The sequence below is a fragment of the Odocoileus virginianus genome, unplaced genomic scaffold (genome assembly GCF_023699985.2).
Source record: "Odocoileus virginianus isolate 20LAN1187 ecotype Illinois unplaced genomic scaffold, Ovbor_1.2 Unplaced_Contig_5, whole genome shotgun sequence".
In the NCBI taxonomy this organism is placed as follows: Eukaryota; Metazoa; Chordata; class Mammalia; order Artiodactyla; family Cervidae; genus Odocoileus; species Odocoileus virginianus.
The window spans coordinates 2,476,175-2,493,728 of record NW_027224322.1 but is presented as its reverse complement, the minus strand read 5'-3'; the positions used below and the strand labels follow the sequence as shown (position 1 = coordinate 2,493,728).

At 62.2% G+C, this 17,554-nt stretch overlaps 1 protein-coding gene across 3 annotated transcripts; it reads right to left on the bottom strand.

Annotated features, from left to right (window-relative positions):
• Positions 1 to 1,421: 1,421 nt before the first annotated feature.
• On the bottom strand, positions 1,422 to 12,568 carry GPR35 (G protein-coupled receptor 35). Of its 3 annotated transcripts, none has more exons than XM_070463604.1 (2): positions 12,353 to 12,568; positions 1,422 to 2,696 (listed from the first exon to the last, which is right to left on the bottom strand). In XM_070463604.1, the coding sequence occupies exon 2, from the start codon at positions 2,684 to 2,686 to the stop codon at positions 1,781 to 1,783; it is 906 nt and encodes a 301-aa protein (XP_070319705.1). In that variant the 5' UTR covers positions 2,687 to 2,696; positions 12,353 to 12,568; the 3' UTR covers positions 1,422 to 1,780. The 3 variants fall into 3 exon arrangements, with proteins under 3 accessions (XP_070319705.1, XP_070319704.1, XP_070319703.1); XM_070463603.1 differs by lacking the exon at positions 12,353 to 12,568 and adding an exon at positions 9,152 to 9,537; XM_070463602.1 differs by lacking the exon at positions 12,353 to 12,568 and adding an exon at positions 6,893 to 7,219.
• Positions 12,569 to 17,554: the final 4,986 nt, after the last annotated feature.

Genomic DNA, 17,554 nt, shown 5'->3' with positions numbered 1-17,554 from the left:
TGGGACAATGTGGAAGCCTCAGCGGGCTCAGGGCCAGGGCGCCCTGCTGGGTGGACTTCACCTGGACCACAGAGGCAGGCTGTGCCGTTCTCTCCCCCTCCCCTCCATCTTCCGCTCCCCCTTCCCCTTCCATCTTTCTCTCCCCTCGCCCACCTCCATCTTTCTTCCCCTCCCCCATCTTCCTCTCCCCTTTCCCCCATCATCCTCTCCCACTACGCCATCTTCCTCTCCCCCTCCCCAACCTCCATCTCCCTCTCCCCCTCCCCCACCTCCATCTTCCTCTCCCCCTCCACCACCTCCATCTTCCTCTCCCCCTCCCCCACCTTCATCTTCTCTAACCCTCCCCCACCTCCATCTTTATCTCCCCCTCCCCCACCTCCACCAAGGGTTCCACCAAGGGCCCCTCCAGACTGTGGACCTGCCACCTCCCCTGCCCAGTGGGATGAGGGGCCCCAGCCCTGGAGCAGCCTAGGGGTCTGTGGGGCCCTTTTCTGAGCCCCTCCACCCAAGGCTTCATCAGATCAGCTCAGGACCTTTGCCGGTCCATCCCTCCACCCTGTTACCCCATCTGCCCCAGACCACATGACTCCTGGAAGGTCCTTCCTCCTGTGTCCGTGGGTGTGCGGTCCCAAACTCCTCTGGCCGGAAGAGCTGGTTCTGGTCCTTCCTCAAGAACCCCTGACCTCCACCCACTCTTGGGGATGCTCTGAGGGGCCAGAAGGGGTCCCAGGCTGGCCCTTGGGGTTCCCGGGTGGCAGGAGAGCAGAGGGGACCTGGGCCTGGGGGACAGCAGGCTGAGCCATCGTCTGTCTGTCAGTCTCTCCGCCCCTCCTCCCGGCTCTGCCCTCGTGCTCCCTGCTCGGCTCCTCGGAGGCTCCTTCTGTCTCGCTCTGCTATCCGTCTTCCTCTCTCGTCCTGTCCCTGTCACTGTCCCCCCTTTCTTTCCTCCAAACTACCCAAGCCTGCTCCCTCACCCCCATTCTCTCTTGCTTTCTCCCCATCTGTCTCTCCTTCTCTCCCATCTCTCACTTTTCTCTGTCCCAGAGACTGTCTCTGTCTACAGCAGCTCCTAACACCCAGGCTGAGGCCCCAGATGGCTCCTGGGACTCCACGTCTGGCCCTTGTGGACGCCCGTGTCCCCTGCCGACACAGAAGTTAACTGTCCCCACCTCTCCCTACACCTGGACTAGGAGCTCAGGGCCAGCTGCCCACACCAGGGCCTGGGCCGGGCCTGGGGCCGACAAGGCAGCTGAGGACCAGCCCTGCCTGGCGGCAGCCGCCAAGATAATGAGGAGTGGGCCAGGGTGGGAAACAGCTGGCAGGGCCCATGGAGAGCCCCCAAGTGGAAAGCCCTAGAAAGCCACCTGGAAGACACCGCAGGCGCTCCACCTCCCACTACGCGGCCATGGGTGGCACAGAGCCCCAGTGGAGAGCTTTATTCTGGCCCCTGTGGGGCAGTAGCAGAAGGCTGGCCATCAGAGCCTCAGGCACCCGGCAGACACCCACCTCCCGGTGCCCCAAGTGTGCCAGGCTCTGGACGCAGCAGGGTCCCTGGGCTTGGCCCTGCTCAGGCCCCAGGCCTCCTGTCCTCATCCTTGTTCCGCTTCTGCCCCAGGGGTGGGGCTGTTGCCTCCCCAGGCTCCATGCCCAGGTTGTCCTGCTGAGTTGAGCCTCCTGAGAGTGCCCCCAGCCCACGGCCCACAGCGAGTTCAGGGCAGATCGTGGGGCTCCTTGTCTCTGGTCACTGGTCCCCCCAGCAGGGGGGCCCATGGCTCATCTCCTAGGTCAGGGTCACAGTCAGAGTGTCCTTGCTCTTGTGGGCCTTGACTCTGGGGGATGTGGTTGACACAGACGCCTCCTGGAACTCCTTGGCCATGAAGTAGTAGCAGATGGCGTCCAGGCAGCAGTTGGCATCTGAGAGTCTGCTAGTGATCTTGATGGCCATCTTAATGGCACAGGTCTCCAGGCCCAGGGCCACGCGCATGGTCAGCACCATGTGGAAGGGCAGAAAGCAGACCACGAAGATAACCAGGTTCGCCAGGACCATGCGAGAGGCTTTCCGTGTGGCTTCCGCCTGGCCCGGGTTAGCCTCGGGCCTCTGGGTCAGGGCGGTCACCACCTGCAGAGAGCAGAAGACCAGCACGGCCAGCGGCAGGTAGAAGCCCAGCAGTGGGAAGACCGCGGTGTAGGTGTTCCGCCTGGAGCGGACGGCGAAGCAGAAGCCACCGTCCTGCACGTCCAGGAACCAGTGGAGCGCCAGGGAGCCGAGGACCACCACCCAGAGCGCGGCGCACACGGCCGCAGCCTGGCCCGGAGAGCGGAGCCCGCGGGCGTGCAGGGGGTGCCGCACGGCCAAGTAGCGGTCCACGGCGATGGCCATGACCAGGCTGATGCTCATGTACCTGTTGAGCAGGAAGGCGGCCTGGGAGAGCTGGCAGAGCGGCGTGTCCTGAGAGGTCTTCCGGAAGCGCAGGAAGAAGGGCAGGGCACAGAGCAGGCAGAGGTCGGCCACAGCCAGGTTGGCCATGTAGATGCGGGTCTCTGTCCAGCGCGGCAGGCGCCAGCACAACACCCAGAGCGCCAGGCCGTTGAGCAGCAGGCCAAGAGCCAGGAGCCCGCCCGTGTAGGTGAGAAAGACTTGCTCAACCGCTGGGGACTCCCAGGAGCTGCAGTTGCTGTTATTCATGATCCCGGGGCTGCAGAGCGGGAGCAGGGTGTGAGGTGGGTAGGCCAGCAGGGGGACCCCAGGCCCCCCACCACCTCAGGAGCCCCAAGTTCACCTGCCCAAGGAAGACACCCCAAGAAGCCCCGAGGCACCTGTGGGAAACCAAGGCCTTCAGAGGCCCTTGGGCCTGAGATGGCTTGGGGAGCCAGCCCAGGGCTGGACCCAGGTCCCCGTGCCTGAGCCTGCCTCTGCAGGGACCTGCTGGCTGCTGGGCAGAGAGACAGAGGGAGTGCACGGTCCACCTCCAGCCCCAGCCATGCCGACTCCACCCGATCTCAGGACGGGGACCCAGGGGTGGCCAGCCTCGCGCCAGCCCAGTGCCATTCTCACCAGGGGGGTTCAGAGGCAACTGCAAGACAGGGACCCCAGGGAGCCCTGGAGTCTGAAAGCTGGTAGACTGAAGGGCCTGTGGGGTCCCAGGGCAGCTCACTGCCCCCCTCCACCTCCTCCGCAAACCTGGCTGCAGGAGGCACCCGCGTCCGACGCACTCCTGCTCCTCAGCAGGGCGGGCATCTCCCGACCGGGCCCTTCCTGGCTACTGAGGTCCAGGGCAGCAGGGGCCGCGGCTCAGCCCTCCCGAAAAGCCCAGCCCCTCTCTCCCTCCTGTGCTTTGTCCTCTTGCTGAGGGGATGGTGGTTGGGTGCCCGGTTCCCAGCCTCCCTCCCTCCTCCCCTCCAAGAGCCTCCCCAGCTGCCCTCAGGCTGACCTAGACTCGCCTGACGCCCCATCTGGCTCAGGAGTCCCCTTGAGTTCCCTGTGGTCAGGGCCGCCCTGTGGTTCTGGTGGCCTCAGGGTGTTGCTGGGTGACCTCCACCCGGTCATCGTCAGAAGCCCCTACACAGCCTCACCCTCCACACCTCTCGCTCCCCTGCACACGCTCCATGACAGCCCAGGACTGCCAGGACCAGCTCACCAGGGTGGGGATGGACTTGGTCAGCGGTCTGACGTTCCTGGTGTGGCCCCCTGAGCTGGGCAGCACCCAGAGGCATGGGTGTCAGATGTGTGGGACCGTGGAGCACGCCTGTGCGAGTGACAGGCACCCTCCGGACCCCTCCCACCCCCATTTGGTTCCTCTGGCTGGAAGGGCCTGGAAGGGTGGGGGGAGAAGCCTTCCTCCCTCCATGAGCACCAGGCCCCCTGGGGGCTCCCTGACCTTCGGGCGAGGTTGAGAAGGGGGTTCAGTCCATTGGGGGGGGAGCATCATGGCCAGGCGGGGTGGAGTCTGCTCCCCTGTCCCCCCTCACACACAGGAAGGGGAGAAGCACCCAGAGGCGGCAGTATCAGGCTCATGGGTGCCAGGGTTGCAAGTGGGGCACTCATTTCCTGAGCCACAGCCCCCTGGGAATGTCCAGGCCACAGTCCATTAGGGGAGCTGGCGCACAGACCGCAGAGAGTAGGAGCGGAAATATTCTGCCCAATTATCCTGTTAAATCCCTTCTGAATTTTAAGTGCCCATTTGCCAGCAATTCAAGTTTCACGAATGCTTCCACTGTGTGTGAAACCTCTCTCCTCATGTTTGAAGGATTCTGCTTGTTCCCTCCTTGGTCTGTGACCACAGGCCCATGCAGGCAGGCTCCCCAGACTCCAGAACCCACTGAGACAACTGCTGGGGTCCTCCCTGCCTGCCTGCCTACCCCCAGCCGAGAACGCTCGAGCCTGCTGGGAGCACCCGGTGATCCTGCCATGCGCGCCTCCGGGCCGTCTCCCCACCCAGGCGGCGTCCGGGACGACCCCTCGCTACTCTGGGCAGCGAGGCCTGCAGCAGCGGATGGTCATCGCAGCCCAGGGCGCTGCCCAGGACAGCAGGGGGGCAGGCCTGCCCCTCACTGCATGCCCTCTACCCAGACGGCTATCTCGGGGCTGGTCCTGCTCCACACTCATGGGGGTGTCAGCTTCAGTCCAGCCTCGTGTGGCCCAATATTTGAAGAGGGAAACTTAAAAAACCTAGCTGCCCTCTTTACATTTCCCCTTTTATAATGACTGTCAGGGAGAAGGACAGTATTTCTGCAAGATTATCAGGGTGCACCTGACACTTGGAGGAAATGCCCTGTTCATAGGGCCTCTCCCTTGGGGTGAAAAAGGTTTGGGGGCTCAAGTCCCAAAGTCCAGCTCAAACAGCATGGGGTCCCCAGAAGCCATGGCAACCCACTCAGGTCCTGCCTGCCCCAGGCGAAGGCACGGGGCCCCTGGGCAGGGGTGGGGGGCGGCCGGGGCTCAGACCACTCAGCTGTGGGGGCACCGCCACTTCCTGCTGGGGGAGGCAGCCGCAGGCGGGGGGCAGCACCCCAGAGGCTGCGCTTCCTGCTCCCACAGCGGGTGGGAAGCCACCCTCGGTGCGGCAGAGGTGCCTTTGTCAGTCCCACGCCCTAAGTGGGATCTGGGGTAGAGAGTGGAGTGCTGACCCCTGTTGTCCGGGTGCCAAGGGGTCCTCTGGAGCTGGGACCCCAACTTAGAAATAGCCCAGGGCCCAGGACGAGTTTCACAAAGTCGCGTTCGCTGTGCTAGGGCCCCCCTCAGACCCCTTCTCTCCTAGCTTCAGATGCTGGTCTCAGCCCATGAGAGACTTCAGAGGCTCGAGTGAGGGGAGCCCAGGTCCCAGGATCACCCTAAGTTCCTCTGCATTCCGGCCCACGAGTGACGTCCTGGTGCCAGATCATCAGCCCCCACAGGGCTGTTCCTACAGGTTACCCTGCTGAGGTTCAGAACCCCGGCACAGCCTTCACCTGCTGAGACCCCGTCACCCTCACCCTCTGAGACCCCGTCACAGCCCTCACCTTCTGAGACCCCCTCACCCTCACCCTCTGAGACCCCTTCACAGCCCTCACCTCTGAGGCCCCCTCACCCTCACCCTCTGAGACCCCATCACAGCCCTCACCCTCTGAGACCCCGTCACAGCCCTCACCCTCTGAGACCCCCTCACCCTCACCCTCTGAGACCCCGTCACAGCCCTCACCCCTCTAGACCCCATCACAGCCCTCACCCTCTGAGACCCCGTCACAGCCCTCACCCTCTGAGACCCCCTCACCCTCACCCTCTGAGACCCCGTCACAGCCCTCACCCCTCTAGACCCCGTCACAGCCCTCACCCTCTGAGACCCCCTCACCCTCACCCTCTGAGACCCCGTCACAGCCCTCACCCCTCTAGACCCCATCACAGCCCTCACCCTCTGAGACCCCGTCACAGCCCTCACCCTCTGAGACCCCCTCACCCTCACCCTCTGAGACCCCGTCACAGCCCTCACCTCTGAGACCCCCTCACCCTCATCTTCTGAGACCCTGTCACAGCCCTCACCTGCTGAGACCCCGTCACAGCCCTCACCCCTCTAAGACCCCGTCACAGCCCTCACCCTCTGAGACCCCCTCACCCTCACCCTCTGAGACCCCTTCACAGCCCTCATCTCTGAGGCCCCCTCACCCTCACCCTCTGAGACCCTGTCACAGCCCTCACCCCTCTGAGACCCTGTCACAGCCCTCACCCCTCTAGACCCCATCACAGCCCTCACCCTCTGAGACCCCGTCACAGCCCTCACCCTGTGAGACCCAGACCCCGTCATAGCCCTCACCTCTGAGGCCCCCTCACCCTCACCCTCTGAGACCCTGTCACAGCCCTCACCTCTGAGACCCCCTCACCCTCACCCTCTGAGACCCCGTCACAGCCCTCACCCCTCTGAGACCCCATCACAGCCCTCACTTCTGAGGCCCCCTCACCCTCACCCTCTGAGACCCCGTCACAGCCCTCACCTCTGAGACCCCCTCACCCTCATCTTCTGAGACCCCGTCACAGCCCTCACCTCTGAGACGCCCTCACCCTCACCATCTGAGACCCCGTCACAGCCCTCACCCCTGAGGCCCCCTCACCCCTGAGGCCCCCTCACCCTCACCCTCTGAGACCCCGTCACAGCCCTCACCTCTGAGACCCCCTCACCCTCACCCTCTGAGACCCCGTCACAGCCCTCACCCTCTGAGACCCCGTCACAGCCCTCACCTCTGAGACCCCCTCACCCTCACCCTCTGAGACCCCGTCACAGCCCTCACCTCTGAGGCCCCCTCACCCTCACCCTCTGAGACCCCATCACAGCCCTCACCCTCTGAGACCCCGTCACAGCCCTCACCTCTGAGGCCCCCTCACCCTCACCCTCTGAGGCCCCCGGGCCCTGCGGGCACTGACCTGACCCACTGGTTCCCTCCTGAGCTGCTGACGCCTCGACAGGTGCTGCCGAAGGGCTGGTAGGGAAGCAGGGCTGGGTGAGCCGGGCCCCCACACTGTCCTGACTGCACCCCTCCTTAACGCTGGCAGGCAGTGGGCGGGCTGACGACACTGACAGCGCATGGGACTCCCCACTGCCTGTGCCGGCCCAGACCTGGGCTGCCTGGGAGATTCCTGGGGGAGGAAGTGGGGTTCCAGTGGCCACCTCTGTTGACAGCCCAGAGAAGCAGTGGTCTTTCTGGAGACAGCGGAGCCGGTGGTCCAGACTTCCCTCGGTGCAGAGGCACCTTCCTGTCATCTCCTGGGCGGGGCCGCGTGTCTGCGGTCAGTGTCCCCACCCACCCCCGCATCCTGGCAGGAAGGCCCTGCACCTTCGCACGCAGAGCACCCCGGCACAGCCCACTCCAGGTGGGCTTCCTGCTGCTCTGCACCAGGGCCCCACTCCCCCCGCCCCTCCACCAGCTAGCCTCCTCACTGCCCCTCCTCAGAAGCCGTCCTTGCAGACCACCTGCTCCCCTTCTAGAATGTTCTCTCCACCGCTTCTCCAGGCCCTCTGGAGTTCCATTCCCTCCCCTCTGAGCTCAGGGCCCCAGATCTTGCTCAAAGGGATTGCTCTGCCCTCCCCCTGCACCTGAGGGCAGCGCCTTGTCCCCTGGGCCTGGGTCCTCTGCACCGGACCTCAGCACCTCTCCCGGCATGGCCTGTGAGGGGCTGGGGCGAGTTCGACCCCACCCTGCCCGTTTCCACAGGCAGAACCTGGGGCTCCATGAAGGGGCCTGGCTGGCCTCCTGACTTGGGAACCAGGTACCGTGCCCTGAGGAGGGGCCTGGGCTCACCCTGCAGACCAGGCTGGAGGGTCCCACTGTGGGCTCCTCCCCTGGCGTCCCTCCTCTCTGACCATCCCCTCCCCACCAGCCCCCAGCCTCCGCAGCCCTGTGCGCCCCTCTGCAACCTGACGTTCAGCCGTAGAACTTCTGAATTTTTCTCGTGTCCTTGTCCTGGCCTGTGGCTGGGACCCCACCTGCTCCTGCACAGAAGGGCCTCAACAAGTCCCATTCACGGGTCAGCAGGGCCCAATGGAGGAATCCAACTGGGTGGCCAGAGCCCGGAAACAAGCAGAGTCTTGGCCCAGAGCAGGCGCGTGTAAACATGAGTGGCTGCAGCCTGGAGTGGGGTGCAGCCCCCCCGCCGCCCCAGCCCACAGGCCTGCAGCCGACTCACCATCCCCCCACTGTGGAGGGAGGGCAGGGCTGGGTCCTTTCCTCCAGGTCCACTGGGTCCCCGGGGGTCCAAGAGGCCTGGCCCCACCAGGCGGGCTCCAGAATCCAGACGAGACCCATTCCCACTGCCGGGCGGGCCGAGAACCCTAAGGCACCCTCCGCAGAGCAGGACAGGGCAGGGCCCGTGGCCCCGCTGCCTCTTCAGGACTCGGGCTCAGACAGAGCTCCGTCTCCGAGGCCCCCCACCCTCACTGCTCAGCGCCCCTGGTCCCAGCACCTGCCTCTTCTGCTTCACACCTGCCCGAGAGCCGTGGTGGCAGCCTGACGGGGGCAGGAGTCCTAGTGCCGGACTGACCGCAGGGGGCTCCTCCTTCCCCCGTGTCCTGGCCCTTCACCCCTCGCAATGGTTGGAGTTTGAGAGAAAAGACTGCCAGCAACGCTGCAGCGGGGGGACATGCTCCTGAGATTGGAGGTTGGCATCACTGCCTTGTCCAGATGCAACCTCTTCCAGGGAAGTGCCCGGGAGGCAGAGTCGCTCCCAAGGAGGCTGCCGGGCGTGCCCAGAGCCCCCATCCCCATCCCATCCTCACCCCCCAGAACCTCACTGCCTCCGGGACCCACTGTCCTCCACCACCCCCACCCCAGGCCTCCTCATCTGGAGTGGGAGTGATGTCCCCACCATTGGGGGCCAGGAGGGAACAAAGCCCTGAGAGCGGGGGACTCAGGACTGACCCAGAACGAGGGCGAAGGACCTGAGGACACCCAGGTGGGATGTCACGAGCTGCGCAGTGCGGCCACTGGCCGAGGGCCTTGACCCCCCAGCGGTCCCCCCCAGGGCTCCGTGACTCTGCGCCCATCCTGGTCTTGCTCTACGCTGGTCTGCCCCTTCCATGCCCGCCCCAGCCGCCTCACTCGTGGGCACCACGCTGGACACGGCTGGCAGGGCAGTGGGGAGATGGCCCAGGGGGATGCGCCCGGCACAGGGGGAGCCTACACTTACCTCGTGGGGTTCACGGAGGGCAGGTCAGGACCAGGACGCTTCCAGAAGAAGGCAGCCCTGAAGCTGGACCTGGGAGGTGGGCGGGGCGGAGTGGGGAGGGGCTTCCTGGAAGATGGAAGGGCGGGAGCCGTGGTGTCTCCGCGCTGGAAGGGGAGGCTGGAGGCGGGGCAGGCCAGCCTTTCACAATCTGGGCGCAGCTGGGCGGAGGGGAGTAGCGCTGTCCGTGGGGAGATGTGGCCACTGGTGTGGGCGCAGGGGCTCCTGTCACTGCCGCCCCCCAGCCTGAGGCAAAGGAGTGCTGGTCTAACACGAACACTGCTTCTTCGTTCTTCCTGGACCTTGCCTTATCTCCGGTATAGTGCAGGGAGGACAGTTTACTCTGATTACTGACCGCGGGCCCTTAGATATGGGGGTGGGGGGGTGGGGGCAGCACCTCACTAGCCTCGCCCAGCCCCAGCCCTGCCCCAGGCACCTAGGGAGGGGACCAAGGACACCCCGGGGGCCGGGCCTCTGGGCCTTGGGCTCAGCCTTCTGTCGCTGCCAGCACTTTCTGTTCCCCTCTTCTCAAAACCAGGTCTGGGAAACAACCCCTCCACCCCCACCCCGCCACTGGTCTGGCCCCAAACCTGCCCGGGGCCTGTTATTTGCCATGCTGTCACTGTAGCGGGCAAGGCAGGGGTGACTATGGGACACCACGCGGGGGTGGGAGGAAGGGGGGACACCTGGGAAATTGACGGGGATGGGGACGCTGCCAGGGGAAGGGGAGGAGGGGGTGGATCTGCAGGTCATCCCACCGTGGGCCTCACAGCTCCCCTCACCCCAGGCTCACTGCTCACCCTTGGGGGCCATCCTAACTCCTCCCCGGGCTCACCGCTCACCCCTGGGGGCCCATCCTCACTCCACCCTGGGCTCACCACTCACCCCTGGGGGGCCATCCTCCCCCCACCCCAGGCTCACCGCTCAGCCCGAGGGCCATCCTCCCCCCCACCTCACAGGAAAATGAGGCCCCATCTTGAGGAAACACCCTTGAACTCCACCCCAGACCTGAAGACCGCAGGCCGTGTTCAACTGGGCGGTCTGCTCCCCACTCCCTCCCCCCCGACGCTGTCCACAGACCCTGGGCTCAGGTGTCCCCTGAGCCGCCAGACCAGCCTCAGGGTCCCAGAGGAGGGCAGGAGAGGGAGGGCACTGGACCCTTCCTGGCCAGGCTGCCCACTCGCCTCCCCTCCCTGGGCCACCCCCACCACGGCCACTCCACCTCCAGGCACATCTCTCTGGGGGTCTGGGACTCCGCCCCCCATCCGCTGTTTCTTCCTGGACTCTCGCCCTCCGTCTCCCTGCAGGCTGGTCCCTCGTAAAGGGGCAGTTGGATGAGCCCAGCTCTGCCCCAGCCCCCGAGGGACCCTGCAGTTCTGGGCTGCCGAGAGCCACCTGGGGATCAGCCAGCGTGGGCAGGGGCCAGGGGCCGGCTTCTGTCCTCGGGCCCATCATGGTGCCCTGGCTGGACTCCTGCCTGCTGGGCGCTCACCCAGGAGTCACCGGCTGAGGTGACACAGGGGACGGGACTTTGCTGTAAGACCAGGCGGCCTCAGCGTCTCTGCACTAGACTCCCTAGTTCAATATACAGTTGAACTTTTCCATGAAACAAGTTTATAAAAACGGAGAAGTGGTGTGCAGTGGGGAAGGGTCTGCAGCAGGTGGGTGGTGAGCTGGCCCCTCAGCCCCGGGACGTGGGCGTGGGGCTGGCTGCCTGGGTGCGGCTCTTTGACATGAGACGCCGTCCACTCGAGACTTGTCCTGTGTGAGGCTCACCCTGCCGCCGCCGCAGGCCCTTGGATGTGACCCGTGACTCATCTCTGCACACTGACCACCAGCCTAGCAGATGGGGACTGCCGCGGAAGTGGTTGCGGGGCAGGGAGAGCCAAGGCCCTGACCCGACCCGTGAGGGCGGAGGGCAGGGGACAGGCACATAGCCCCAGCGGCTCTGCCACCCGCCTCCTCAGGTGAGAAGCGCTGGGCGCCAGGGAACCCGCCTCCCGCCTTCACCTACTGGGCTGCGGCAGGGACCCCCTGGGCCACCGGGGACTCCCCCCGGAGCAGCCCCTGCAGCAGCCACCTCCATCATTCCAGGAAGCGCTCTGTGGCCCCGAGACCTGCCTGCTCACCCACCCGCACCCCACCTCCTGCCACCCCGCCCCGCGGTGTCCTTCACTCAGCTGAGTGGCTGAGCGGGGAGGGGGCTGGTGGGAGCGCCCAGCAGCCCACCCTCGGGGCCCGGATGTGCCCGGGGCGGGGGACAGGCCCCCTGCTGTCCCCACACAGGCTCCTGTTCCTGCTCCAGGGACGGAGTCGGGGGGACACAGCTGGGCCCAGGGGAGCAGCGGGCTTGGAAACGCTGAGGAGGATCCTGTGGCCACGCTGCCTGCCTGCCCGCCCGCGGCCTCTGGCTCGTGCTGCACCCCAGGCCCTCCCGCCTCCTACCCTGGAAGGACGGGGGCCGAGGGGCCCAGGGACGACCGCTCTGTTTCCAGAAAGGAGCCAGCACACCCAGGCAGCGGAGCCCGGAGTCCTCCGGTCAGACGACCAGAGCACCAGACGCCCTCCAGGCTCTGGACCCCTGCTCCATCTATGACCGCCTCTCAGCCCAGGGGCCCGGTGGCCAGAGGGCACACGTCCAGGGCGCGCAGTCCCACTCCAGCGCCCGGGGCGGGCAGCCCTGCTATCCAGCCGTCATGGTGCCCCTGCGCTCTCACCACACGCTGCCCCGAAGCCCCCCAGACCCCTCGTGCTCCCAGACAGACCCCCTCAGCCCCACTGTCCTCTGTAGCCCCTTCCACAGCCCTTCACCCTGGGACCCCAGGGTGCCCGCAGAGGCTGAGCCAGGCGTGTCCAGTCCTTCCCCAGCTGCGGGGCCTGCGCCAGGGAGAGACACCACACAGGGCAGCGAGGGACGCTGGGGCCCCTAAGGCGTTGAGAGGCTCTGCTGGCCTGGCCCGGCTGCCCCCAGGGTCACCTCCGGGTCCCCCCTGGGGAGTAGTTGGGCCTGAGAGGTGGACCTGTCGTCCTGGCCCACAGAGTCAGACCCACAGGCCGGGCAGGGGGCCCTGGGCTTCCCAGCGCCTGGTCCTGACACCCCACTCTGCCAACACTAGCATTACTCAGGGACCAGGGCCAGGGGCAGCTCCCCTCCTGCAAACCCACCTCAGACGCCACAGGCAGACAGAGCCCAGGGCAGGGATGCGTGAGCACCACCCTGCCTCCCTGGCCTTGCTGGGCTGGGGGCAGGGGTGCCAGGCGGCTCATGGGGCCTCCTCCAGGGTGACTGCCAAGCTGCCCGCTCTGCCTCCTGCTCTGAGCCCTGGGACCTCCCCGCACCATCCTCCACGGCGGTGAGGAGCTGCTACAGCTGGCCGCAGGCTTCTGCCTCCCCGAGGGCTTCCTTCCCCTTTCTCTGCCCAGGGTTTGTCTGCCTGGAAGGACCACTGCCCCACACCAGCCTCCCTCCTGGGGACACTGCCTCCCTGCAGCCTTTGGCCACCAGGGCCCGCCTGGTCTCGGGCCTCCCTTCCCAGCAGAGATGGCCATCTGGGCCCGCCCCGTCCAGGCAGCGGCAGCCCCTGCCCACTCTCTGCCCCCCTTCCTCTCCAGGCACCCACTCCCTGCAGGGGCCCCTGCAGCCTGACAGTGGCTCCCAGGCCCTGCTTCCCGGTGGTGACCTCAGGCTGGGGCGTCTGGTGGGCAGAGAGTGGGTGTGTGCCCCAGGCCCATCATCCTCGCGTTGAAGTCAGCACCCAGGTTCAGAGCACCCCGGGGCTCTGTCTCTCCACGAGGGGGTCCTCTGCCCCCTGCTGCCCCCAAGGGCAGGCGGCCTCCAACTCAGGCTCCTACGAGCTAGTCTGTCTCGGGGGAGCCCAACGTGATCTGCACCCCAGCGACGCTGAGGCAGGAGGCCCTCTGGAGTGTGGGCAAGATGCCAGCCGATAGAGTGGCGGCCAGACGGTTCACAGAGAAGAGACGTAAATGGCTCGAAAGGGGGCCCTCAGTGTACAGGGCGTGGCAGCCCCACTCCCCGTCAGATGGGCCAAAGCCAAGTCTGACAGCCCTCTGTGGGGGTGGGACACCCTCACACACTCTCCTCTGGCATCCAACCTCCCAGAGGTCACCGGAAAGCATCCAGCTGGGCCCTTTGAACCCGTTATCCCACCTCTGGGAATCTCCATGGATGGACGGCGGAACTAGGGAGAAGGTGCTGGAGAGGCTGACCCTGCGGGGCTGTGGGGCAGCGACAGCCTGGACCCCATTCAGACATCTGTCATGGGCTCTGGGGGCGTGGAGTCTGTCCCATCCACACCACGGAGAACTGGGCAGTTGCAAAAAGGGAAGAGAGATATTTTTGTACATGAGGATATGGTTATCTCCCGGATATACAGCTAGGTGAAAAAAAAAGGATGTTGATGCTCATGTATTTATGTAGGAGCAGAAGGTTATATTTTTACAAATGGAAGAATAAGCCATAACATTTGTTTAAAATTAAATTGCTACCTACAGGGACTAGGCAGAAAAGAGGTGAAGGGAGAGAGGGATTGAAACTAGACTTCGGTGGATGTACTTTCGTTTGTAGATTTGGCTTTGGAACCAGGTAAATATTTATGCAATTACTAAATTAAATTACATTATATTTTAAAAGGGATTCTTGAAAGCAAGGTGAAGACAATTAATTTGCAAGATCAGTTGGTAGCATAACCCTACCAAATTCTTCCAAGTGAGGACTCTGTGGGAGAGGGCGAGGGTAGGATGATTTGGGGGAATGGCATTGAAACACGTATATTACCATACGTGAAATAGGTCACCAGTCCAGTTTCGATGCATGAGACAGGGTGCTCGGGGCTGGTGCACTGGGATGACCCAGAGGGATGGGATGGGGAGGGAGAGGGAGGGGGGTTCAGGATGGGGACACATGTACACCCATGGCTGACTCATGTCAATGTATGGCAAAACCCACTACAATATTGTAAAGTAATTAGCCTCCAATTAAAATAAATAAATTTATATTAAAAAAATCCAGTATTTCAATTGTATATCCATACAACCTGAGGACAAAGAGAATGGCCAGAATGTTCCATTGTCTGTAAACACCTTCCAAATATTTCAAAAACATTGTTTTGCCTGTACATCTGTGTCACTCAATGACTTTTTTAAAAGTTCATCTTAAATTATTTTCAGTAACCGTGTTGTTGATAGTAGTGTGAGGTTTTTGAGGCTGTTGTGCTATGGGATAAAGCAAGCGAATAATTGTGTCAGGCATTGTTGAGACTTCTGCTGTAGGATAAAGGTGTATCATCAATAATGAAACTTAGTAAAAACCAAGCAGATCTGGGGCTTCCCTGGTGGCCTAGTGGTAGAGAGTCCACCTGCCAAGGCAGGAGACACGGGTTCAATCCCTGATCCGGGAGGACCCCAGGCGCCTCGGAGCAGCAGAGCCCGTGTGCTGCTCCCATTGAGCCTGGTCTCTAGAGCCGAAGCCCATGCACCCCAGAGCCCGTGCTCTGCAGAAACAAACCATCGTAACAAGAAGCCCTTGCTCCATACCGGAGAGCAGACCTGCGTGCCACAGCTAGAGAAAAGCCCGTGCAGCCACGACCACCCAGGACAGCCAAAAACAAACAAGGAAAGAAAAATCTACTGAAAAAAGAAAAAAAGCAATTTGAGTGAATCTGAGTGAAAAAAAGTGAATTTGAGTGAAGAGTATCAGTTTGTACTCGTACTGTGTCTTGTCTTAAAAGTAAAGCTTCTTGGTTCTGACTGCTGATAAGGCTTAGAAACCACCATGCCTAACAGCCAGATTGTGGTCTCTAGCTAGCGTTTCTCATGAAGAGGAAGGGGGCCTGCAGAGAGAAGTAGATGCTTTTAGGTCTGGGTTGAGGAACAGATAAGATGCATCCAGAACGGCTTTTCATACCAGAGAGCAAAGCAGATCAAGATGGTCGCCAGCAACAAAGGGACTCGAGAGCCAAAGCAAGCTCACTCCCAGTGGCCAAAGACAGGATCATCTAATATCCATAGGGAGAATAATTTTTTAACAGATTGAAACACAGTGTTTACATCCATGAATTTTCAAGTTGCTTCATGAAGTGGTCCCGCCAAACCCCCAAAATCGCACCTGAGCCTGATCTAAGCTCTGAAGTTGGTCACCCATGAGAGGAGCTGCAGCGGGCGCAGAACACAGCTGGCGACACCCCAGGGGTGCCCACGGAGAGCCCTGGTCTGGGGACTGCTCCACACGGCCAGAGTCAAGAGGGGACGTGGAGGGAGGTGGGGGAGCATGGACTGGGAGTTTGGGGTTAGCAGATGTAAACTCTTATAAACAGCAAGGTCTTCCTGTAGGACACAGGGAACTATTTTTGGTATTCTGTGATAAACCATAATGGAAAAGAATATGCAAAAGACTGTATATATACATATATATGTATACACACACACACATACTGGGAATGATTGAGGGCAGGAGGAGAAGGGGACAACAGAGGACGAGACGGTTGGATGGCATCATCAACTCAATGGACATGAGTGAGTTAACTCCAGGAGTTGGTGATAGAGAGGGAGGCCTGGCGTGCTGCGGTCTGTGGAGGTCGCAAAGAGTCGGCCATGACTTAGTGACTGAACAACATGCATACGTATGTGTATATGCATGACTGAATCCCTTTCTGTGCAGCAGAAATTAACACACATTGTAAACCAGCTGTGAGAAAAAGAAGCGAAAATGTTAGTCTCTCAGTCACGTGTGAACCCTTTGCGACCCCACGGCCTGTAGCCCGCCAGGCTTCTCTGTCCGTGGGACTCTCCAGGCAAGAATACTGGAATGGGTAGCCATTCCCTTCTCCGGGGGATCTTCCCGACCCAGAGATCAAACCCGGGTCTCCTGCACTGCAGGCGGATTCTTAACCGTCCAAGACACCAGGGAAGCCCAAACTACACCTCAGTATTTTTCAAAAGAGGGGAGGTGAGGAGATGGGGACACTCGGTGCGCCTGGCAGGAGAGGACGCGGACCTCGGGCCTGCCGAGCTGCCAGTGGCCAGGCAGCCGGGCGCTGAGTGAAGCTCCATGTTCACAATCCAGCTTCTCTTCACTCAGGGCGAGGGCACAGGCAAGGGCGGGGAGGAAGCTCAGGGCTTCTCGGAGCTCCACTCTGCCCTGTGGGACCGCGGCTGAGTCGGAAAACATAGCGGGCCTTCTCTACTGAGGAGCCCCCCGCCCCGTGTGGACCTGGGAGTGCGGGGGACTGAGGGGACAGGCTGAGACAGGAAGGAGTCGGGGCAGAAGCACCTCAACCAGGTCCCCCCAAGGAGGCCTCGATGGCGATGCCTGATGTCCAGACTGGGAAGGCAGGGGCGTGAGGAGCACGGCCCCGCTGGGCAGGGCTGACTGCACTCTCGCCATCACACATGGGATTCGGGATTCGGGATTCGGGCCTGCAGCCGGAACCCTCAGATCCCAGTGCATCCAGACAAACAGTTTTAAAGGTGCACGCGACAGAGAATGTGAACGTTGGCTGCTTGCCTGATTTGGGGTGGTCATGACCTCGCAGTGTATATTTTAAAGCCCTTGCTTTCATTTATGCTGAAGTTTTGGTAGATGCCCTGATATGATATCTGGTATTTGTTTTAAAACCTCCCCACTGATAGAGCAAGGGCAGATAAAGCTGTGAGCCATTTGATCACTGTTGAAGTTGGGGGTGACAGGCACTTGCAGTTCATCATAGCCTTCTATTATGAAAATTATGTCTACTGGAGATTTTCCAAAATAAAAAGCTTTAAAAAAGATGGCCAGCACCCCACTAAAAATCCACAGACAGTATGGAAAGTATATTTGGGACTTTTGACTCCAAAGTGGTGTAGGAGACGGGGTTCTCTCAGAGGTCCTTAAAAGATGAGAAATCCCCGAGCATCAGAGGCTTGAGGGGCCAATGGCAGAGGGAAACCCTGGCCAACCTGTGCCCGGGAGAGGACTCCTGCCCACCAGAGAGTGGACGGGCTGTCTGAGCAGGGGGCGGGGGCAGGGCAGATGGGGGAGCTGCACTTGGCTGACTTTCGGATGTGGTTGGTGCAGTACAACCCCCACCACCTGTGCACATGTGTATGCGTGCACGTATGCACACAAACACATGGATGCATATACATATGCATACACCAAACACAGAGGCACAATCACAGGTCCACATACATGTATGCACATATTGGTATACACGCACACACACGTGCGCACATACAGCAGCTCGGAGCCAATTCATGGGCCCTACGCTCGCGCCTGCTCACCGTCACCCTGTGCTCTCACCTCCCGCCTGTCCTGGGCCCCTCACCGCAGGCCCCGTTTGCTCCCCTCCCCGCGTCTGCTGAGCCCCCTCT

Excerpts from the sequence above, each read along its gene's own strand:
- GPR35 (XM_070463604.1), bottom strand. The coding sequence starts at position 2,686 with ATGAATAACAGCAACTGCAGCTCCTGGGAGTCCCCAGCGGTTGAGCAA.